Source organism: Mixophyes fleayi, chromosome 8 (assembly GCF_038048845.1).
Source record: "Mixophyes fleayi isolate aMixFle1 chromosome 8, aMixFle1.hap1, whole genome shotgun sequence".
Classification (NCBI taxonomy): Eukaryota; Metazoa; Chordata; class Amphibia; order Anura; family Limnodynastidae; genus Mixophyes; species Mixophyes fleayi.
This window is the reverse complement of record NC_134409.1, coordinates 36342769-36368627: the sequence shown is the minus strand read 5'-3', so window position 1 is coordinate 36368627 and position 25859 is coordinate 36342769. Positions and strand designations below refer to the sequence as shown.

Sequence of the window (25859 nt, the reverse complement as noted above, 5' to 3'; positions counted from 1 at the left end):
ATTTGCAGTGAATTCTTTTCCTGTGTCAGGAAGGCTGTGTCGTCACTGTTGTGTTAGGGCCTTTGAACTGTTGAGTGCTGGGGAAAACATTTGCAGTTGGAAGGAGAGCTAATGGAGGCATCCAAAGTAAAAATATGCATGCGTTAAAGCCCAATTACAAGACACTCGCCTTCCTTTAAGATGTGCCTAATACTGCCCCTTCTGCCTGCTCCTACAGCAGCTATGAGCAGTCTTTCCCCAGGACATCCTGACTGTACACAACAATGGCTAGGGCCACAATGCACAATATGAAAAGGTTTCTTGTTGTCTGTGTATCTTTCATTTCCTACTAACAGTACTGCATTTGTTTTGTGAAGATGAGGTTTTTGAATTAAAAAAATTTTTTTGACACAGTTCAGGGCTTGGGTATAGACTGAGAAGTGTATGTCTTGTGCAAGATCACTGTTTTCGTAACTACACAAAGACCTGTCATTCAAGTTCAATTCAACCATGTGGAACAAAATAGAATACCAAACATGGTGGAACACTGCTATAAAAAGGGAAAAAACAAGAATAATCCACAATGCCAATTTTTCATTTACATTACATAGTCATTGCCAAAGAGATCAAACATGCTCTATAATTTTACATAATGTAGGACAGATAAGTGCATCTTGAAAGAAACAAACTTAGTTTCACCTCTTAATTTGAAAGGGGGCTTCACACCGACCTCCTCTGGCACCAGATAACCTATACACAGTATTTATTATGAACACCAAAGCCTGCATCCCAGCATCAAGGGCACCTCATTGAGTGCAGGTCCTACACTGACCTATATGCTTTAAACATTATTAAAATGCAGTTACAATCAGATGCACTCACCTACCAGGTACAGGGGTTTGCATCTAGCTAGGTACACACAGATATGCAGTATTAAAGATAAGCACTGACAATAACTGTCTATGTTTTGTATACATATAAGGACATTAATATTGCCATGCAGCTGGTACCATATAGAATATGGGATATACTGAGCTCCAGGAAATTTCTTCTCTGGTTTTGATTCAAATATTGCCTTATGTTGTCTAAGCAACAATCTATGAGGCCTATTTATGGCTCAACTGGGTGTGGCATACAAGCCAACCCTTACTAGATGTAAAGCCCTAAGCCCTGTACCTGGAAGGTGAGTGCAGCTGATTTTAACTGCATTTTAAGTGTTTAAAGCATATAGGTCAGTGTAGGATCTGCATATAAAGAAATGCCCTTGACGCTGGGATGCAGGCTTAAATGTTTTGATCAAAACATGAACTAATACCTCATGTTTTCATTTTGCTAGATACACACATATATGCAGTGTTAAGGATAAGCGCTGACAACAACTGTCTTTTTGTTTTAATAATAATATGCTGTGTTACCAAATATGGAAGTCAAGCGTTCATACTGGGGGTGTCATACACAACTGGTGAGGTCACCTCTGACTGATGGGTACTGGAGACACAAGTACAAATTTATTACAAAGAAAAGCAGAATATAGTGTTCAACTTCCCAAGTTAATATGGATTCAGTACCAAGTCACCAAGAGTGTGCACAACATTCCTGTTGTCTCCTATAGTCATGGCATCAATAGCACAAACAGAATACTTATTATTTATATAACAGCAAACTGTATAACAGCTTTGATTGGAGGACTAGTGGTCACTTAAAAATGCTGAATTCATTAATATTGTCAGAATCGGGAGTACAGCGGTACAGTACTGGGTATAGCAAGCAAACAGTGCACAGCAAATCCAACGCACTCATGTCCGATGAGAATATGACATGTAAAGACAGCTCTTTATCTTTATTTCAACAACACAATACAAACAATTTGTGCTACAATAATACAAGGGTGTCAAGTCAAGAAGTACAAAACACCTAAACTTATATGCCTGATAACTGGATAGGAGATCACAGAACAATGGAATGTGAGCTATGCACCCTCAGTCTCTGGGTACGTGACAAGCTGAAAACGCTGTGCTTATGTTGTCCACTTCAGAACCGTGTAAAGTACACCCTTTCTGTAAAACAATCACAAAATTATAGTATTGAGGGTTTTTGTTTTTAGCTGATGACCTGGCTGCAAGTGCTTGCTTGTCGATAATAAGCAAGCAACATGACCTAAGAGGGCAGCGGCTACAGGCTATTGAGACACAAACCACAATGGTTTCCTAATGTGCCATGGAATGGAAAGGTTAGTAGATGTTATTCTGTTCTGGGGATCTAGTCCCTCATGTTGAAACAGGCTCAGGAAATGAAAAAGGAAGAAGAAGAAAATAGTACTCTGGCAACAGTTTTTGTAGACTGATTTAGTTAGTTATTTAGTTAATGGATTGCACAATTCATGGTATTCAACTAGTGTGATTAAAATTAGAATGGTAACTTACTGAAGCTGTTCTTCATATCAGTGAGGTATTCACATGTTTACAGGGCACTCGGCAAAATGAATGGGTGGTAACTTCCACCCCTAGTTAATAGGTCAAGAAATCTTTACCGTAGTGCAGAACATTACAAGCAAACACCTGCAGTTTACAATACGACGACCAGGCTCTCCCTGGCCAGAGGACCAAGACACCATCAACATATAGTGCAATGTACAGGCCCGTTTACTAATTCACTAATGAGGCCAATGACCAGAAGCCAGTCTGATGGCCGATACGGACACTAAAACCAAGGAGTAGTATCTTTGACAGTGACCAGAAAGGACTTAGAAGACACAGCTAAGTAAAAGAGCAATGTCTAACTAACAGGTAGTTTATGTAAGTTGTAAGATGAAAGGCAGCTAAACCAAACTGATGCCACTTGTCTAGAGTTGTTACTTCTCTCAAGGGTCATAACCATATATTTATATAGAACTTGCACAGACGTAGAGGTTTAGAGCTAGTGGTGTAACTACAACTTGTTGGGACACGCAGCTAAATTTGAAAATCTGCTCTCAAAAAAACCAACATGACAAATTGCCATTAGCTACACAAAGATGTTCACCACTGCCGATTCTATATTGCAGAGAGATAAACCCCGATTCCAGTCATATTGTAAAGAGGATTACTACCCCCCCCCCCCCTCCTCCCCATCCATCCCGGCAAAGATGGAAGCCATATAATACAGGGATAAGCTCTCATAGTGAAGCATGGTCTATATATCAGCAGAGTTGAAAGCAGGCGCAGTCATCCCCAGTTAGTGGCCAAATGTGTGTGTGACCATGACCCTTACATAGCAAAAAGAAGAGACCGTTTTCATAGCAAGCTTACTCTTCAATGTAGTAGGATGTGCATAACCACGAACAGATGAAAGATAGGGTCCTATAAAGTGTTAACGCTCACTCCAGAGGATTTGGAAACTGAAACGACTATATTGATCAGCAGTTGCTGGCAAGACTCATCATAGCATTTATTACCCTAAAATCTCTATCTGCCCAATACTGGAACATTACTGCATTAGTGGCACTGCCTTTTATTGGTAAAGTTATACTTTTTACCAATTCAATTGCTTATGTGCACATTAAGCTACACCTTACATAGGAAACCTGGCTCCATGCCCCATGGACTCCTCCAGTATGAGGACATCTGGTAACCTGATCAGCAGCAAATGTCAGCAACATAGAATGCTATGGCTAGAGTTATACAGCTACCATGATGTCAGTTGTCTGAATCAAACAGCACTAAGATGCTTTGCAACTCTTAGCCAGCTCAATCCTAATTCCACATGGACATTCATATTCTTACTTCTACATACTCTTTAATCATGTTGGTCCCTTCTCTATAAATTTTCAAAAACAAGACTATTTTGGTTATTCTTGGCAATGAATACAAAGATCCTGAACTTCCAATTAAAAATGGTGTATGCATTGCTAATTTAGTAACTTTTATGAATTCTGAGTCCAAAGAACATGAAAGGAGATCAGCTGGTAAATACCTATAGCCTGTATAATACAAACCTGATATGTATGCATTGGTTATATCAGAAATACCTGTTCCAGACAACAATATCTCACCACTCACCTTTGACCTTAGCGATCACTGTTCCAGCTGCTCCAAGGATATCCACAGAATTAAGAGTTTGGTGTTTGCTTATGACGCCTTTCAGGACACGCAGCAATTCTCCCAGACGCTCATGGACAACATGGTGTAAGCTATCTTGATTCTCTGTAAAATAATACAAGACCCATATGAATAACATTCAGTTCAATCTATAACCACAAGAGATGTATTGAATGAACAGTTATTTAGGACATTGGAGGGTAGATTTACTATAGTTTCTAAAAAGAAAAAAAGTGGAGAAGATAACCAGAGCAATCAATCAAATTCTATTTATCATTTATCTAGTACATTCTAAAAAAAATGATAGCTAGAATCTGATTGGTTACTACGGGTAACACTTTAACTTTCAAGGTGCTACATAATTGTGTGGGTTATCTGTTTGGTAGATGGAATTATTGTAAGGTGTTTTGCTGTAAACAGCTTTTTCGAACAGAACCACAGCTTCATACTTAAAATAAATATGTATTCAGGAGAATAAACTTCTTACATTGCAGTTCTATAAGCCAAAGCCAGAAAATCATATCCTGTGCTGAGGAATCCTGAAGAGACGCAAAAGAGAAAAATCTGTAGGTGGATATTTTGCGTTGGCAAAAGCTTATACGAGACTAATAAAAACAGTGTGAAAAGCATGGACTCCCATGTGTGGGAGTGATACTGTTTAGCGCATAGTTGCGTAGTCTCCTGGATACTCTTAAATTTTGTGGAGTTCTCCCGGACTGCCAGGAGAGCAGGGCAACCTCCCACAACCCGCCCTCTTTGTTGGTGAAGTTGGTGGGGATGGGTTTAAATGCTGCATTCTGGCTCCCCCCCCCCCCCAATGCTGTGATAGATCAATATTGGCAACGATTGACAGGCGACAGGGCCTAACGATGCCATCTGCGTGGCCACGCCCCCATGGCGGAGCCCCCTCCCGGACATCATGACCTCAAAGTTGGCAAGTATGGTTTAGCGTTCATTTAGGGGTGGGCACAGGAGCACTGTGGTTAGCTCTGCTGCCATGGGTTTGATTCTGACCAGTGCCATTTGAATGTTTTCCCCAAAAAGGAACAAGTGGGCTTCTCCGACGTCCTCCCAAAGTACACAAATAGTGTTTGTGTGGTAGTGGATTTAACCTACATTCCAATGGGCAGGGATTGAGGTGAATGATTCAATAGCCTTTGTACAGCGCTGTATATTATGGTGGCTCCATATCAAATAAATAAGTCATAAATAAGCAAAGCAGCAGCAGCATCAGACTTTGTGGCTAGCAAGAAGAGTAACAGAACAGAAAAGCAGCACATTTATAGGAAAAACCCTATCTGATCAGGTGATTAAAACACTACATGGCCAAAAGGCTCAATGATCCACTGACCACCTGCATTACACAGAGGTATGACATGTGTTTATCCAGCAGAGAATGCAATTAGATGCAACAGACAGAATGCATAAAATACAAAAACAAGAAAGAAAAACAATGCACGCTTTACAATATCTTTTGAACTGATGCTTTGTAAAGGTTTAAAAAGCGATACTATGTTTGTACTATGTTTGTAGTGAAATGTATCCAGCAATTACACCCACACAGAAAAATAGGTTAAACATGGCATGAGTCTATTACAGGACACATTCCTTGTGGGTAAATATTTTGAAACAATCTTGTGACATTTGACACACGATCTGTGAGCTACAAAATCAAGCTCTTAACTGCAAAAAGTTTGCAAACAATTTGCACTGTGGCCAGGAGTTAAACAGTCAAATTGAGATCTCAGGAAAGAGGATTTACAGAAGTTAATAACTTTTTAATTACATACTCCCAACACTGGAGTAATACAAGCGGGGCTTAAATTTTAAGAAAAAAAAAAAAACAACATTTTTCATTCGCTCAGTAAACTGCTTCCAAAAAGGAATTGGATTGATGTGTTCTGCACCCTTTAATCTTTCACTACTATGTCAATTCTCATTGCACTTCTTTTAAGCATCTTTTTATTTAACTAGCAGTGACAGATTTGGGGACAATAAAGCTTCCAAGACCCACTTGTCTCTGATATTTGCCTTCCAACCACTTTTTTTCCCTCCCCCAATTGCTGCTTTCTGCCTCAATACAACGTTTATGTGCTCCCTTTACCTGCCATTCACAATTTACACTGCATGGATTTTCACACATGCATATAATAAATTTGATTTTATTTCTATTGCTCATCTGCTAATTTGTATGTCTCAAGGCTAAGATGTGCTATAAGTGGATAGCTTTTATTTAGTTATTTATTTTGACTATTTCTAGGATGCCCCCTGGGATGTCCTTAGTAGGATGGAACTAAAGCATGGGCGGCCCTTGAAATCATGGGGGACTTCTCGCCCCTCCCCCCCTTTTTTTCTTTAAATAAATCAGGAGGCCGGGATTGGCAGCTTGGACATTGCAGCACTTCCTGGTGGCTGGCTCCTCCCTCAGGACCAGCCCATTAAATGGTCTGCATTCTCTATTCACTCCCTACCCACCTGTGGAGCCTTCCCTGCTGGATCATCAGTGTTATGACTGGTGTGTGTGTGGGGGGTTACGGTTATGTTTTGGATATTAATGTAATGTGGGCTACTAATATTAGGGACTATTAACATATTGTGGGGTCTGAATCAAATTTGAATGCTAATAATTTTATGTTGAGATTGGTTGAGGTGAATTATGCATATTTATTAAACGTGAATGTGATTGATTTAATGTTGGGGCTGGTTGAGGGGTGGAATTTTTTAAATATGAAAACTATTTAATATCAGGGCTAGGTGGGAGCGAAGAATGCCTGTTTATTAAATATAAACACTATTCATTTAATATCAGGCTCACTGGTGGGGATGGAGCCTAATAAATAAGGGTGCTATTAATTTAATGTCAGGACTGGTTGGTGAAAGGGACGCCTAGAGTGTTCACGCACTGCTCGACTTTACAGAGGGTAAATAGTACGTCTCTGTTATTAAAACAGGGCCCCAATATTCCAGCATCCAGACAAACAGCAACTGAGCTTAAGACACCAGCAGCAGTCAGTCCAAGCTGCAAGAACAAGTAGAGACTGCAACACTGATATCTACCCAGTTTCTGGTGGGACATTTCCAATTTTGGAGGACTGTGTCTTGATTACAGGGACAGGCAGGAGATATGACTTCTTTCATGCTGCTGTGCTTATGAAGGGGGAGCCATGTGCAAGAAACAGTGGATATTCAACAAAGAAAGCTGCTTTTCACTGTTGAATAAGCACTGAATAGCAATATAATCACATAACTAGTAGCAGTCTGGTCATAGACCTGGACCCAGATATGCCAATGAAACAACACACCCACATAGCATCATCTACTGTCAGTGTGTTACTAACAGGAGTAGTAAGGATAATTTCTTCAAGCACTGTGAATCACCCGACCAATCGGACCTTGAGTCGTAGGTACAAACATTGTAGATAAGATTGGTTGGAAAACATTTTGGAGTGTGTACCCAGCCTTATGTCCAGTTTGCTTGTAAAGTAAACACAGCTTCACACTTACAGACATTTAGGAAGCGAGTCAAAATTTAGCTTCTGCAGTTACAACCACAGGACCTTCCTGCCTGTAAGCCTGTAGTTAAAAACTACACGTCTTCAAGTAGCAGCCACATTACGAAGGGGGAAGGGAAGGATGTGCTACCTACATCACCGCTTCCTTCTTATCCAGACAAACGTTTATGCTGTGATTGCAACAGGTATGGAATATGGACAGGAAGAGAAAACATGTGCTGGGAGAAACGAGGAACGAGGACATGGGCCAAGAACTAGCTAAGGACTAGAGAATTGCAAGCAGCCTAATGTGCAGTGCAGTCTTCACTTTCTTCAAGGCCCAGCAAACAGGTGGTTATTTCAAGGGCCTGCAGCTTACTCCTTCGGTTTGCACAGATGGTTAATATCAAAACCACATCATGCAGCAAGAACATCAAATGCAATGTTTGCATGATACAAAGAAGCCCAAACATATTATGTATATACAATATAACATCATGCAGCATTCTGGATAAGAATGACTATTGAGAAACAAACATTCATAATCCAGTTTCTGACTGCACAATCAATAGAAGTAATAAACATATTTGCTTGACTGGCAAAATGGAAATTCCGTCCAATGACTAAGTTGAGCATTACTGTAAAAGAATTCAGTCAGAGGAATAGAAAAGAATCAGAAAATGAGTGAAGAAGTGGTTACATGAATTTTTGTGTGGCAACAGATAACTCAATATCCTGGAAACATCAAAACATTATTACTATTATTGAGAAAAATAAATTGCTTTAAAAGAAAAAAAAAAACTGCTCAGATACCCGAATAAACTCTACGCTATGAAAACATAATTCACTTGAAAATGCCCAAGTGCACCGAATTCCAAGTTTCCAAGCCAGGTTATGAGCACCTGACAATGGGCTGTGTCATTACATAGGCCAGTGACCCGTAACCATGTCGGCACATGTATACAGACATAAAAGGTATTACTTGTTCTACGCAATGTGCCGCTGCACAATAGGCCATATCTTTAGAAGTAAGACAGGTACACTTTCCAGACACCATTCTGGCAATGTTCCAAAAACACAAAATAAATCATGCCAGCCAGCCATACCGATTATTTAGCACCTTGTGAGGACGGCTTTCACATATGAGCCACAATGAAGTGTGAGGTGTGTAGCAAGCGAGACAGCTATCAGTAGACCTTTCTCACTATTTCAGAGACCGCACAAACACAGGAAGAGACTGATCAAATACTGCTTTTATACATGCATACTTCTCACTCATACCATAAAAACTTAAAGCAACAATGTAACAAAAACACAGGATCGTTTCTACCTTCTAGGAATTATGTGATGTTGCTCGTGTTTCAGGTGCATTGCTTAAAGTGCTATTCACAGCCCTGGGACATTTCTTCGCCAGTACTGTTGAGGAATATATAAATAGATATTCTCATATTTCAACCGAGCAATAGGAGTTTTAACTGAGAACAGAAAAGGGTATGGGGTACTTTCACACAATCCAGAAACAAAATGATATGCAGAGAAGCAGTGTATTTTGGGGGGGGGGCAGATGCCTCCATATGTTCACACTTTTTGAAGTGCACCTGTGCAAAGACTTTGTGCAGCCATAAGTGTGATAGCGGTCAGAGTTTGTAATAAGCAAAAAGATACGTGTTGTTTCAGAGCACTGACTATTGTCACTTTCCAACCATCTGCCTCCTATTAATTTACATTTTAATGTTTTAATTATATTTGTGCGTGCATATCAATGTGCTTTTCCTTATAAAATATGCTTCTATTTGCAATAAATGCAGACCCAATAGGACATGCAAACCTGACCATTTTGAGCAGGGAAAATATTCGGACACCTGCTAAACCTCCAGAAATCCTCAGACTACAGCCCATGAAGGTCAGGATTATATTTCGTCCTGCCTAAATCATCATCACCACCATTTACTTATATAGCGCACTTGATTCCACAGCGCTGTACAGAGAACTCACTCACATCAGTCCCTGCCCCATTGGAGCTTACAGTCTAAATTCCCTAACACACACACACACACACACACACACACACAGAGAGACTAGGGTCAATTTTGATAGCAGCCAATTAACCTATGAGTATGTTTTTGGAGTGAAAATTAAATCTAATTTTTGCATTTAGCTGCATTACTGCAGATAGCTCAACATTAAGAAGGGAACTCGTCTCCTACCAGAAACATTGTGCTCCTCTGTGGTCCCCACAATCTTGACAAAAGTAACCAAAGCACATGTGGAAAACTCAAATGTTGAAGAATTAGTATTTGTCCTGAGCTTCTGTATGAGCAGATGACTGCATTCATAGAAGACCACCATAGTGTCAGCACTCTATATTGCTAATGTTCCATATAAGGCATATGCCCAATATGCTGAAAACCATCAATACTGAATTACTTATTTGTTCCTGGGGTTTAAACTTTTTCCATTGGTAGGTTAGAGCACCTATTGCATTCATTCTTCCAAACAGTGGACACATACGAGCAGGAGATGAAGTGGGGAGAACAACCTGTAGCCAATCAGAGCATGCAGATAGTAAAGCCAGTGCTGAGTATTTCAGCTCTGTGCCGCTATTCGTCCTTATGTACAGTGGTGGAATTACCATTGGTGCAGCCGGTGCTGTGCACCGGGGCCCATGGCGATAATGGGGCCCGCTGCATGGCAGCTGCAGAAGGTTGGGAGCCCCAGTTCCCTCCTCCTCACACTGAGGCCCACAGCTCGTTAGTTCCGCCTCTGCACATGTAGACATGTTAGAAGTGGGAGGGGCTAGGCCAACATGTAGCCCATCCATGCATCTAACAATAGTGATGCCAGACTCCTGCAGAACAGTCACGGAAGACTCTGGTATTAAATGCACCTTCACATGAAACCAAGTTAATGCATTTAATATGTTTTCTCAGTCTAGCACTACCTATTGTGGAGTGGTTGTAACTAGCTTGACATAGTTGTTAGCCATTATAACCACACAAGTCTACGTGTAGGTTTACAGCTTGGGCTTCCAATGTCACATACAATTATGACAAAAAAATAAATAAAAATGTTCCTTCATAGTTATTAAACAGCTATAGCTAGAAAAAAAAAAGTTCCAGCAAGTCGTGTAGACAAATGCTTAGGGATTGAGGGGTTAAAATGAATAATGCAAACATAAAGAACACATTAAACCAAACAAATGCAAGACAAGGAATTTATGATTAACTAGAGCCAAGAGCTGGATCAGGTATTGAAGTGCCTAGTGCCAAAGGAAAAAGATAATGCACAACTAGTTTGGCCACATTCTAGATATGATCCAATCCAAGCTTATTTACCCTTCACAAAAGGAAATCTAAAGAAATGTCATTTGTTATCAAATAAAAGGAATTAAAAAATAAAAAACAAAAACAGGCAACAAAAGTTTTGTGGTGTTAGCACTGCTAAAGAGAAAATAAGCCAATTCCAATAGACAGTAGCACTGAACTCAGCACATTTGATCTGGCTGGTACAGGATGTCTCTTGTGTTCCCTTCCATTTGTAGAGAACCCATATACAGCACAGATAACAAAGAAACAATGCACAAAGCATCATGTTTGTTTCAAAGTGATAAAGGCTAAACTTTCTATAACCTAAACCCCCAGTCTAGTTATTCAGTGATACACACAATCTGGCTCCCTCCACTGGGGTAGACAGCTTTATAGGATCTCAGAGGAAGTCTGGTTTGTGCCAGGATCGATAGCCACCTCTAAGCAGAACCTGATCCTGAGACCAGCCAGGAGGGGACCAGTCGTGTGTGCCATGCTAAACAAAAAAAAAATTGGAAAAGGGGAAATTTAGGTATGCTTGTTAAGCAGCTTACATTGTAGAGACTGGGAAATGGATATTATTCCCAATAAACTGACAGTTACCATATCTATATACAAACAGGTTTTTCATCATCAGTTATTTATATAGAGCTACTAATTCCACAGCGCTATATAGAGAACTCACTCACATCAGTCCCTGCCCCATTGGGGCTTATAATCTAAATTCCCTAACATACACACACACACACAGATAGAGACACAGACACACAAAACGGTCAATTTGATAGCAGTCAATTAACCTACTAGTATGTTTTTGGAGTGTGGGAGGAAACCGGAGCACCTGGAGGAAATCCATGCAAATAAAGGGAGAACATACAAACTCCACACAGATAAGGCCATGGTCGGGAATTGAACTCATGACCACAGTGCTGTGAGGCAGAAGCGCTAACCACTAAGCCACTATGCTGTCTTTATTAAACACGTCAAAATCTACAACATTTTATGGTGCTTTAAGTGGTTTAAAACCAGCAAGGAAAATTCAGTGCTACGGTAGTCCAGGTCTAAAAACAAACAGTGGCTGCTGTTTAAAAGTAGCTCAATTGAAAACTCTTAGGGGTATATTCAATTAGCCATATTACTCGCAAAAGTAACGCGGCGTTAAAAGTAATACCGTTATTACGGTAGTTCTAACCTGGATTTCAGCAGAAAGCCGGTGTTAATGGTACCATAATAACGGTAATAGGGCGCAAGCCGCGTTACTTTTGCCAGTAACGCGGCCAATTGAATATGCCCCTTAAACTATTATGCCTGTTAGTACTATATTGGGGAAAGATAATATTGTCTACTAGCACCCTTAAAAGGTGCCCAAAAATCAAGTGAATATATTAAATATGTGTTTGATGACTGTTTGGCTTGTTTACTATACAAATCAGATTCCCCAGATAAGATACAAAAGTCAAACATTGTAACTTTTTGTGCGGTATAAGAACATTTCGATACAGATTATTAAGTCAGAGTCTAAAAACAGTTTAAAAAAAATCCCACTTACGGATTTTACTCCTATACGGATACATTTTCCAACAACTCTATAGCAAGAGACAATCTTCGAAGAATTTATTTTAAATATATACACAGGACATGTGAGCAAGCCTGAGACTAGCACCAGAGAGCCTGGTGGATCACACAAGATGTCCTTGAAGGTTTGTGAAGAAGCTTTGTGACAGTGGCACTGGTAGAGAAAGGTTAATGTTATACCAGCTGCCTTTTTGTAAACACCACTAAAAGGTTTTTAAAGCCAGGACAATACTAGCAACAGTTGGGAGAAAGAAACGGGCCATTAATCTTCAGCATGGTCTTATAGGACAAGATGCATCAGAAAACAACTTGAAGGCCTTGATATGTAATGCTGGAAGAAGGGCGTGGAGTCACTATGGGAACATATACAAAAACCAGCACCAGGGCAGCAATGTGTAGACAGACGGAAACCGGCAGTAAAAATAACCCCAAACCTCTTGAACTCCCCAATAGACAAGTGGAACTGCATTAAAATGCTATAGCGGCTAGATAAAAGTCACATACCCATAACAAGGAAGTAGCGATAATTTACCAGCATTCAGCCAAAAAAAGTCTCATACAAAATGTCCTAACTCCAAATTTACCTTGATCACTATAAAAGACAATTATAATATAACTTAAGAAGTTGGTCAATATAATGGCCATTTGGATAACTATAATATATAAATTTATCACAACAATTTTACACATTTAGTGAAAGGTTTCTGTAGAGCCAGAGCTACATACGAACCATGATGCCCGCATGCGCTCATTAACCTATACTGCAAATATTTACGCTTGTGCTAAACAGTAGAGAGCAAGTATTCAACATATTATGTGTTGTACAAAGAATGTTTATTCTTTCACACCAGTCCCAGTCCAAGTGGCGCTTACAATGTAATGTCACTTGCACAGGTAGACAAACATTTATTAATTTTTATTTTTTTTAATTCTTTTTAGCTATGACCATGTGAGGAATCCCACACGGGAAGCACATACAGAGATCATCCTGGTCTGACTCAAATCTAAGGCCTCAAAGACTTCAATCAGTTTAAAGCAGTAACCCCATGCAAAATTGAGCAGTGTTTTTGTTTTTTTAAAAAAAAATTGTAGCAGGTGAAAAGAAGAATGTTGTGTTTACCATTTCTCCTTGGTTTGTTACTTCCGGCTGCTAGTAATGATTTGTAATTCTGCAGAGTCATGAACTATCATGGCAACCAGTGTCACATGATGTTGCGAGCAGAGAGGCTTTGAAACACCAGTCTGAGATCTGTCTGCACTGTAAAATCCCCTCTGACCTGATTAGAGCCTGTGTAAGTGTAACTGCATATTTTACAACTTCCAGATAGATTTTGAAGAGGAGATAATGATTAGTAGAAGGACAGCTAAGAAAAAGATGACCGATGCATGCTGGTTCTTAACTTGATTTTTCAAGAAAAAAAAAAGCCTGTGTGGAAATGCTGCTTTAATACATGAAAGGGGAAGAGTTCCACATTGAGTGCATAGCTCTTCACAATTGGTCAGATAAAAAGATTTGCACCTGTAGGTTGAAAGAGCAATTGATAATCCCTTAAAACAGGCCAGATAAACTGGTTCAAAAAGTCACCTCAGTTCAAACTTAGTTAAACAGGATGAAAAATAGAGAACCATTTATCTGCTGAACAAGAGCTAACCCCTTCCACTTTGCAATCAGGCAATACCCTATTCAAGATATTTTGCCCCAAAAACGTAAAAATGTCACAGGTTGAAATTAGTCAAACGTCTACCGAATGAACAAATCAGCAAGTTAAGATACATTTAGGGACAGACAACAAAATAAAAAAAATAAAACATTTCAGATCAGAAGGACAAAGATGTTTCTAAAGGTTCCCTCACATGGAGCCGGGTTCATACTTTCCCCAGAGATAACTGTATCCGTTTTCCCCAAGGGCACCGACCTAAAGTTACCACATTTCTCCCACGCTTTACAACATTGTCGCTAGAGGGAAAATATTAAGGTTATTTGCGTTTTCTTGGGAATGTCATTTACAAACAAAAAGAACCACAACATATTTATAGTTATAGAATAAGCAAAAAAAAGACATAAAAATGCAGACGCTGTGACTTGTACCACTTTGGGCAGTTATAGTACAGCTTATACTCACTTATACTAAGGGCCTGATTAAGACATTGTAAGGCCCTGGGCTAGGGCTGTGAGGCCCCCCCATTTGTCAAGCGATTCCTCATAATGAGACGCACGTCCTACCCCGCACCTCAGCCCCATTGTATCACCTCTGCAGGCTCCGCTCCTCCTCTTCACCCCGACAGACAGCAAATAGGCAAGTTCTTTTTTTTTTCCTGTTTTCTTCCTCTCCCGCTCTTCTATGCAGGTTCTGGGTGGCACCTCTGTCTTCTTGTCTGCTGTCAGTACGGGCGCCGTCTCTGTGCACTGCTTAGTGTGGTCAGGTCACGTGAGACCAGAGATCATAGTCTTACATGACCTCCTCACTCAGCAGACTGCGCACCCACTGACAGCAGCCTGACAGCTAACAGCATTAGATTTGCTGTTAGCTGCCTAACGGGAGGGAATGGCTGCAAATTGTGACAGTTGGGGGTGGGGTGCCCCCGATTGCCGGCATTTATTATGAAAATAATAACAAGGCTGCCACATTTAATCTTTGACATCTCCCCCCCCCCCCCCACTACTGCCCGAGGCCCTTGGGCTATAGCCCAGAAAGCCCTGCGGTTAATCCAGTCCTGCTTATACTTTGTAGGACATAAAAAAAAATAAAAAATATTGGTTTAAGCAATGTCCAAAGATGCATTCATTAACCCTTTCCGCTCCCCTGGAAAGGGCTATTGAATACATTATCAGGGTATTTGACAGCAGAGAGACTGAGCGAACACTGAGCGAACATGCCAAACTGGGAAAGGTGGGCAAGGTACCAGATCAAGGGCCCCACTACAGCCATTTCCACTTTCGGCGAGCTAGCCAGTCTGTAGCTGAAAGTTGGTCTAGCTGACTTTTCTCAGGGAGACAAAATAAAGTTATTGTTGTTTTCTTGTCCTTTAACTCGCTTAACAAGAAAGAAGAAATTCAGTAGAAATGCAAACCCAACACCAATCCTAGCTTGAGGTCTTTAATCTGATATATGGTTTTGCTCAGCGATTCTCACAGTCTCCTCTGTTCTTGGTATCAGTTAAACCCACATCGCTCTAGGTTGTAGTGACATCACTTGCTCAAGCAAAAATACCAACACAGGAAGCCGAACATTACAAAAGACACAATAGTTACAGTGACGAGCTCAGTTTGTCAGCATACATACATGACAGGCCTGCCTCTAGCTATGTAGGCAGAACAAGACGACATACTTTTCTCAGAACTCTCCCTCAAAGAATTATTTTTAATTTTTTTTTTTTTTTAATGTTGAGCGTCACGTGGCCTGTAACAAAAGTTTGAGATTCAATAGAAATTAAATTTAGATGGATAGTAACATTATTAACCTGATACACATGGAGAATCACTCTGTACCAAATCCCTCTTTTATTGCTTTATTTATGATGTTAAAAATAAAACATAACAAACCCATACCAATTTATATACACACATGCACAAGAATGGGGCAAAGTCACATTATATTGTGGGCATGCTACATCCCCCCCCCCCAGCGCTTCAGAGGCTAGAGACGCCCTGGCTGCCTACCCCTCCTCTATAAATACCCCTTTAGTGCCACATGCACCAGCTGCTGGTACGTGCAACATTGAAGAGTGTTGCTCAGTGGGTTATACAGAATCTGGACAAGCCCTGACGCAGAGGACGGTCCAGTGACATCAGGACTGTCTCTCCTAAATCGGGACAGTGGGGAGGTATGATTACACTGCCGATCTACAACATTGGGATTAAAGAAAAAAATAGGTTCACTGCGCAGACAAAAGCCAGCACATCTACTAAGGTCTGACTCATAGATGTTCAGGATAAGTATTGGAGCGATCTAGGTCAATGATTAAACATTAAAAAAACTTAAGTGGATTTTTACGGCTAAAATAAGTTAATTTAGGCTATGGGGTGGGGGTAGTATTTATAAAGCCCAACTGTGAATGGTAGATTGACTAGAGAAATTTCCAGTTCAGCATGAAAAACAAACAAAAAAAACAATTGTCATTCGGACCAGGACATCCACCAGCCATTAAAGCATCACTTGGGGGCATCTCAGGACATGGCCATATTAAACTGCAGAAAGATCTCTCCGAGGGCACATATTAGACACAGCTGAGTTGATTTTATGTGTTCTAAACAGGTATAAACACAATGAGGCATATTCAATTGTTGGTGTTACTGCCTAAAGTAACGCATTGCGCGCACTATTACCGTCATTACGGTAAAAGTGCGCGTAAATACCGTTATTACGGTACATTTCACGCTGGATATCAGCTCGCGGCTCAGGGAGCTGCGAGCGGAAATCCGGCTTAGTATTACCGTAATAACGGTAATACTTTTTCCGCGGCGGAAAACGCCAACAATTGAATATGCCCCAATGTGTGTTCCTTTGCAGAAATGACTGATTGGAGTAAATTTCCAAGGTACCACCAAAATTCCTCTTCACCGCTTGTGCTCTATATCAAAGTTAAATAACCTTTTTTACAGCCTCTGGTGGGCAAGTCATACTGCTATAGAACATTTCATTCCATAGCAGCACAAGAGCCACAAGTCACAGTATATTAAACTCATTTTTGCATTATCACTTAATACTGAGTGAACATATAATATGAAAATTATCCACATGTGCAAACAATTTATTTCTTGTGAGCCATAGAATCATCACTGTGTGTCACACAATCTAAAATGTCATATTGCCAAGTCTTAGCATTTATCCAGTCAGTATATAGCTGGTAAAGACAATGTGAATTGTATAAAGGTGGTCAGTACTCTGCAGCAAGTTGATATGTTAGGAGGAAAGTGATTCTTTAACACGGCAGACACAGAGTGACTGATGCCTTGGCAGTCATGCTTTGAACATATACATAGGGGTCAGTTATGTCACAGTAACACATCATCATCACCATTTATTTATATAGCGCCACTAATCCCGCAGCGCTGTACAGAGAACTTGCTCACCTCAGTTCCTGCCCCATTCAGGCTTACAGTCTAAACTCCCTAACATGCACACAGACAGACACACACACAGACTAAGGTCAATTTGATACGGTCATGGTCGGCAATTGAACTCATGACCCCAGTGCTGTACGGCAGAAGTGCTAACCACTAAGCCACTGTGCTGCTCATGACTGTATTCTCATGACTTTTATCTGATCCCATTATGCCACTATCCTAAAAGTGTGGGAGGAGCTTCAGCTAACTGTAATGGTGTAGGATTAGGAAGTAGCGTCAAGTTAACATAGAACAATATGTTTTACCTTAATGGTTCTTATGGGTAAATTTAAGTGGCACTTGAATGTTAATTTTCTTGTGCAGATAATTGTTTCCATAAGCTAAGTGCAATAATAAAAAAAAAAAAAAATCTATTTAAAAACGGGGTGAGGGGTGGGGGAGACCACTGTGTAGGCCGACTGAACTATAATTGAGTTTCGGTACACTCAAAATTTTAAACATTCTTTCACATGAGTGTCTTGGTGAATAGTGCACAAGTCATTCAATGACATGCTTGTTTATGAAGCAGGTTTTTTGATAAAACCTGTTAATGTTGCAGCATGTGGGCAGCTAAACTTGTGGTCTGTGACAGGAAATGTTTAGCCTCAAGAATGCTGCAACACACACATTATATATCCAGCAAACAACCTTTTTACCTTTGTGCATGATAAGCTAGATACTCTGCTGTAGCTTTTTTTTTTTAGAGCACCATTACCTACACACCAGCGACAGCCATTTTGTGGAATCAACCAACCAATATTAGTAAGGATGGAGCATATAAATTCACCAAGTCACCTGAGAAAATGAACAAGTCATTGGTCAGAGGTTTAGTAATATCACTTTCTTTTTGTTATAGTAAGTGGTTAGCCTGCATTCTCAAATATCAGCTCAGCCTACAAAATGGCTGCCAACATTGCGTGGTCAACAGATGGCCTTTAATTTTATTGGAGACAATATGATAATAAATCATATAGGCTTAGGTTACTTAAGCATTTACAGATCAAAGTGAAAGTAAGCCCTATTAAGAAAAAAAAAAAAAAGAACGAATAAATCACCCTTTATAGTAATTCCTTAATGGTTTGGAGGATGGCAATACTCAACTTAGTATTTTAACACCAAAACAATTTTTATATGGAAACGTACAATTTGAGAAATAAAAAATAGGTATAATTTTTTTCCCCTCATAAGCTGCACAGAAATTCTACATGTTCATTAAGGAAAGTTACATAAAAGTCAAAGGTATGGTACTTTATAGACTAAGCCAAAGAGATTTATAATTGTATGTACGTAAAGAGTTAATTCTATTACTCAAACGCATATTGACTCATACTCTGCTCCAAAGTCCCACAATCCAGATGATAATAATTATAAAACTGAACTTTTATTCCCTTTAATTAAAAGGTAAACGCAGCAAATATTTGACTAAACTAAGATTAGTTACATGATATTATCCGTTTAATTGCTGCTCCCGCATCAGCCCTACATTAAAATTCATAGATCAGCTCCCTCCCCCACTATGAAGGAGACCATCACAATGCAGCTTTTCATCATTCCATTTCAATATGTTGTATGCCGCATTCCTCCATCTTTTGTATGTATTAGCCCTCAGATTCCGATCCCATCCAACCTAGATGTGCTCGCTCATGCATTTTAATCTCCGGAATAAATTATCACAACTTAGAATCTTATATCATTTTTCGTTGAAAACAATACCGCATACAGTATGGAGAAGAATGAAATGTATCCCTTGCGGGTTATGTTCGCTATTCAGCTGCCATTAAGCAAAGCAATGAGGGAAACCGCTGGTCATAAGTTAAGAAAATGAATTGCAGATGAAAACATTCACTGTAGGTTTATAAGATTTCATTTTCGTTTTGGCAGCACAAGCACTGGGTCTATTAGCCACAACTCTTGAACTTGGGGTTTTCATATTACATTTAATTATGACCAATTGGGTCTCCACACTGCCTGGACTTTTCCAGACTAAATTGTTTAACTGTGCTCCTCACAGTGACTAAGTGCAGGAGCTCAGTACTCACATCTGAGTGTATGACATGATCATACAGCAGCATCATTTAGTTTCCCTTTCCTGACGAACAAAAAAGTTTTCATAATAAGACCATAGTTGCCTACTCTCCCGGAATGTCCAGGAGACTCCTGAATTTTTGTGAGTTCTCCCGGACTCCGAGAGAGCAGGCAAAAATCCTGGATCCAGCTGTCTCCATTGTTATAGATGGGTGGGGGCGGGGCTAAACGTGGCATTGTGGTCCCGCCCCCTGCTGCGATTGGCCGAAATTACATAAGATTGACAGGGGATGGAGCCTAACGGTGCACCACGCGTGGCCACGCCCCTACGACAGACCCCCTCTCGGACAGCTGCCTTCAAAAGTGGGTAAGTATGAATAAGACAGATTTCTTAATATGTACCTGACACACACAGAAGAAGCAGACATTTTGTGGGTGATTTCAGTGACAAAACTAAATCCCAGTGAATAGTATTGTCCAGACTATTCAATATGGCTGCCTCCAATGTACATAGGTGACAGGTGGAACCACCATTTTTCCTGAAAAACATGATGTGTTCAGCTTCATTCTCCAACAAGTATGAAATAAAATGATGATAATCACTGTTGACATCTTTTAGCCTGCATGGATGATACTTCTATAAATTGTGTAAACTATACAACAGCTCATACTGTATGTAATTCATAAGCATACTTAGTTACTTAAAGATATTTTACGATTACAATACTGAAGCAACTATTGTGAACTATTACTCCACATCTTCAGATACCGCATAATCAAAAATACGGCTGTGCCAACCAAGTGTGGACTTTATACTCAGGACCAAATCATGTTCATCACCCAACATCAGGGACTTTCAGTGACCGCATCAGCATGCCAACAAGTCATAATTAGAACATTGAACTCTGATCTGAGCCGGTGTCAATTGGATGAATTGAAACTTTTACCAAGAGAACAATACACAGATTATTATTATAGATTGTTTAATTGGAATGCAATTTTAGAAATAAGCACTTTATTGTAAATTGCTTTGTAATACTGGGATTGTCTGCCTGATCCTTACAGAAACCTCTCTAAACAGAGTACAGAAATCTATATGCTGTGATTTTACCACTCCAGTGGCTCCAGTGTGCCAACTATATAATCTCTATATATACACCTGGAGCATTTCTGACCAGTAGTAAACCTGCTATGAGATCATGGGAGATGACAAGATATAGATCAATATTATGCTGAATACAGTTTAGCTTTACTCAATAGGAACGGTTTTGACCCATATTCCTCTTTCTTGCAATGAACAGTTTTTGTAGGACCCATTTAAGCTGGTAATGGACCAGCCAGTGGTGCACAACACAATTACAGCCCCTCCTACTTTCAGTGTTTATGAACAATATACCCTGCAATCAAAAGAAGTATGCTAATAAAAAAACAAAAAAGGACAAAAAAAATAATCAAACTTCTGTTGATCTGAATGGCCCTAACTCTGTACAATTACAAGTGAAGCTTTCTCAGATAGATCAAGGCTGTATAATCTGTGCGCTCTACGATCAGATAGCGTGAAGAAAAGAAAGCGTATCGCTAGTCTCACAGCAGAAACTTAACCGTGAGTCCATTATTGAACCATCTATTCCCCAGTGCCCTGCTCATCTCTCTGCTGGAGATACCATTTGAAGGAAGGGGGGGGGGGGATGTTACTCTCTGTAGACAACTTTATTTAAAGGCTTTACTGCAAATGATTAACACGCCATTGGCACAATGAACTGCATTGCTCTGCATATTTCTATTAATGTAATGTAGGTGGAACCTGCGATCTGGATTTCACGATCAGGGCACAATGAACAACCGTATACTCCAACGTAGAAGTAATGTGTCCTTTTAGTTTCACATTGTCCTCACTACATCATTCATCTCAACCCTCCATAGTGCAGCGGGGGGAGATCACATTTGGAAATAAATGGGCCATTTTGGGTAGAGACATAAAAAGTAAAACAAATAAAAAAACACTGCTGCATATTACACAAGACTTCTTTCCAGTATTAATCACATTTTGTGGGGTGATCCAATATTTGAATACAGCTTCTCAATTCCCTAGGAACCAGTAATGTCTATGCAGAACTTTCTCAGTGATGAATCTGGTTGAATTTCATAGACTGAAATACCATGTCCACAGATGCCTCAAAATATCGCCTTCCAGTAGATGAATAATACTCATTAAAATCAGTGGAAGGTACCACATTACTTACTATGCCAATCTCAGACGAAAACAGGTGTTTAGCCTTTGTGGTGTAGCTTAATTAACAGCTGCAGCCAAACAGTATCTCCGCGCAGCTGGAGTCATAATTGATTATCTGGTGCTGCCATAAGTGGTGATAGAAAATATATGTGATCACCGATAAATATGCACCATAGTGAGATGTACCACATACTGCTTTTGAAAACAAAATTGCCTTTGAAGGTGCCAACACTTTAATGAACAAAAACAAAACAAAAACAAATAAACAATATAATCCACAACACCAACAAAAAAAAATATATATATAATAATAAATTATTATTAATAATAATAATAATAATAATAATAATAATAATAATAAAATGAATAAAAAACACAGCCAAAATTATGCTCCAGATGATAAAATCCCAGGCCAGGGAAACGCACACACAACAATCTGGAACAGAGAAACTCATGTTTGGACAAGCAGCGCTGAACTATTTCTGTTGGGAATACAGCTATAAAATAAGAACGATAGTTAAGGAGAGCTACATATAGGAGAGACACCATCCAGACAGCATACAAGGACAGCACTTAAACATAATGATCAAGTAAGAAAAACATCTTCACCCTTCTTTATAACCCCCAGAAAAATTTCTGTACCCAACACTTGACTATTCATCTAAAGTCACTCCGACACCTCTATGAGAAGGAAGACCATCTTCTAGACCGGTTAAAAAGAAGAGAAGCTCTTCTATAAAGCTCCTTCAACTAGAACCATTACTAACTTTAGTGAAAAATGCTAAAGGGGGTGAATGCAGCCACTGTAAGAGATTTACTTATATGTGGTAGAATTATAAGGGATCTTTTTAAGGTCCTTCTCTTTCTATTGAATATAAAAAGAGGACTAAACGTTTATCAAGGAATGGAGGATCAAGCCATTTCCAAAATATATAAGTGAGCCATAAATTATAATGGAAGGCCTTTGTATCTAGTGACTGAGGGCTCCTCAGCAGACTGTAGTATTGACAGGTTTATGCACCTCTGATCCTACCCAAAGAACTCTAACCCCTAATTTCCTTGTAATTGCACCTTTAGAATCACAGACACAGCATGTGGTTTAACTTTAGACTATATTCTATGGAGACAGTCTTCTCCAACGTACCAAAGGCGTCTAGAACACATGTATTTAAATGGCATTAAAAAAAAAAAAAAGAAAAGAAAAACCTGGAATTTAAATAGTATAAATATTGGTCATCATGTAAACCGCTGTCATTATGCTGAGAACATCCAAGTGTACTTTTCTTTCTTTCTTTTTCTGTGTGAGATGATTAGAGAAAAATGGAAATTCTTGGACAAGTGCCACATAGATTAACAAGTTAGCAATGCCATTGAAAGTCACTGGAGTCAAAAAGAAGCGGATGTGTAGGTTTTACTTCTGCCTATTAATTGCGAGGGTGAGAACTGTGGCTCTAGGCTAGCCATGGTTCTGCAGCCGTGGCTATGGAGAGCTGCTGCTTGTCTGCCTCTGGCCTTACAATGAGATTTTGGCATGGAGAAGTGGCAGGAAACAAATTTGCTCAATGTAGCGGGGCAATAAAGTAATGAAGTAAAGCTTAAAAATAAAACGTAATAGAGAAGCATGAAAAAAAAATTTTTTCAACTGTTCATTAACTGCAATAAACAAAAATGCAAGCACTTCTAATAAACAAGTAATTGAAGACCTATCAAGAAAAACAAAATAACAAAACAAAAAAAAAAAAAAACCACACACATTTTACAGGAAAATACTACCAAACAACTCTTACTTTGTCAAAAAAAAATCCAGACAAGACAAAGGCAGTAAATTGTTATCAACCAATGTGCAAAAGACCAATCTATATCAGCAATGATTTACGTATGCATTATTTAAATTATCCACAGCTTAGAAGTAATTTCACACTGGTCTATCCCACCTGACTGCATTTTCAGAGGCACAATCTTGTGATCAGCATCACACATCAAGGTGGCTTTGGATCAGCCGACCAGGATGCTGCAACTAGCAGCTCTAAAGCCATTTATCAACCCAGGAGCAATCTCCTGCACAACTGGTGGCACGGTCAGCATCAGGTGATGGCCAGAAGAGACTGTATGCAGTTATATTTTAATCTTCTTATACTACAAGTAATCTTCTCCATCACACAGCAAGATCGTCATCTGTGAAAACGTATGAACACCCATGACCAGTAGCTCGTTGAACACCTTCTATGTATGTGTTTATCAGTCTCTAACAATGTTTGTGCAATTGTGGCCCACTCCTCAATACATTATTGCATTAGGTCACTGCCCCTTGGGGACATTTAAGCACAGTGCCCTTAAAGTCCTACCACAGCATCTCAATGGGCCAATTCAAAACCTGGAATTATTTTCTTTTGAAGCGATTTAGTTTCAGATATGCTGGTGTGCAGATTGTTGTCCTGTTGTATGATCCAATTTCGGCCAAACTTCATTTGTCAGAAATATGGTCTTACATTTCCCTTTAGAATACTTTGGAATAAAGAGGAGTTCATGGTGAACTCAATGATTGCAAAGAAACCAGGTCCCCTGGCTGCAGAACAACCCCAAATCATCACCCATCCACCACCATGCCCAACTGTTGGCATGAGGCGCTCTTGTGGTGACAAGCAGTGTTTGTTTTCCAATAAACATGGCATTTGGGCACTCTGCTTTGGTCTCTTATACATAGCACATTGCTCTAGAAGTCTTGTGTTTCGTTCAGTTGCAACCTTTGCAATCCTAAGCCATACTGAAAGTTTTTTTGGCTACTCTTCAAGGAAAACCATATTTGTCCAATCTTTTTCTAATGGTCAAAAACTCTAAAATGTAGAGTTGTCTGAGGCCTTTATATCCCTGGATGTAGCTTTTCAGTACTTTGCATTTTTCAGTTCATCCTATTGATCTTAGGGTGACTTTTTAGGGACAATGACTCCTGAGAAGCTTGGGAGCGGTCTTCAATGGTCTCCATTTGTAAAAAAACAAAAACAAAAACAAACCCCAAAACATCTCTTACTGTAGAATGATGGACTTCTTATGATTTGGAAATGGCCTTCCAACACTTTCCAGACAAATGAGCAGCAATAATCGCTTCTCTGAGATCAATGAAGTTGTCTTTACTACTTAATATAACACAAACCTGAATGCGCCAGGCTGGGGATTCCCAACGAATCTGCTTTTATAGAACTTCCTTATGATTGAGTTTACTCGATTAGTATCACCAGGCCAAATTACATTCTGTATTGATATACATTTCCTCACTAGTCTCAAAATATCTCCCAACTCGACACCTCCATTCTGCACAAGATCTACGTCTCTCTTCCGCTCATCACATCCTCCCAGGAGGAGTCTCGGTTACAGGACTTTTTCCGGGCTGCATCCACTTCGTGGAATTTCCTCCCTCGCACAGTAAGACTTTCCTCTAGTCTTCAAACCTTCAAGCGTTCTCTGAAAACCCACCTCTTCAGGCGAGGTTATGATATTCCTCAACTACCATCTTAATCTCCCTGGATCACCCTATTACCACCCTCTACACAGCTAACATAAGACAACAACCCTCTGACCAACACTGCCACACACAGCCCACTCAATACTTTTACCTTTGCATTCTAGCTGATCCAGTGTGCAATATGATGTAGCACGTGCCCTTGTGTTTCAAACTCCCATTGTCCCATAGATTGTAAGCTTGCGAGCAGGACCCTCTTACCTCTCTGTCTGTATGTATTACCCAGTATTGTCTAATTAAGGTTTGTTCCCAATTGTAAAGTGCTACGGAATTTGCTGGCGCTATATAAATAAATGATGTTGATAATGATGATATGGAAGCAGCGAGGCTGTAAATTACTTTGGGTTATTTGTCCCATGAAATTAGATTTATAAAATTCAGGACTCTATTTGGATTTGACATGGTACTAAAATCTAATCCTTACAGATATCTCAAAACCTTTCAACAAATTAAAAATGAAATATAGAAATGATTCAATATGTAAAGTATTCATACCCCTTCATACAGATATTTGAAAACCTGCAGAGGTGCAACGCATGGCTTCAATAGTC

At 39.7% G+C, this 25859-nt stretch overlaps 1 protein-coding gene across 2 annotated transcripts in view; it reads right to left on the bottom strand.

Moving 5' to 3' along the window:
• Nucleotides 1–25859, bottom strand: part of ARHGAP29 (Rho GTPase activating protein 29) — a 96195-nt gene that overhangs the window by 42396 nt on the left and 27940 nt on the right. For both annotated transcript variants that reach the window (XM_075182346.1, XM_075182345.1), the window contains exon 3: nucleotides 4017–4160. In XM_075182346.1, coding sequence (XP_075038447.1) covers nucleotides 4017–4160 — 144 coding nt within the window. The remainder of the gene's footprint in view (nucleotides 1–4016; nucleotides 4161–25859) is intronic.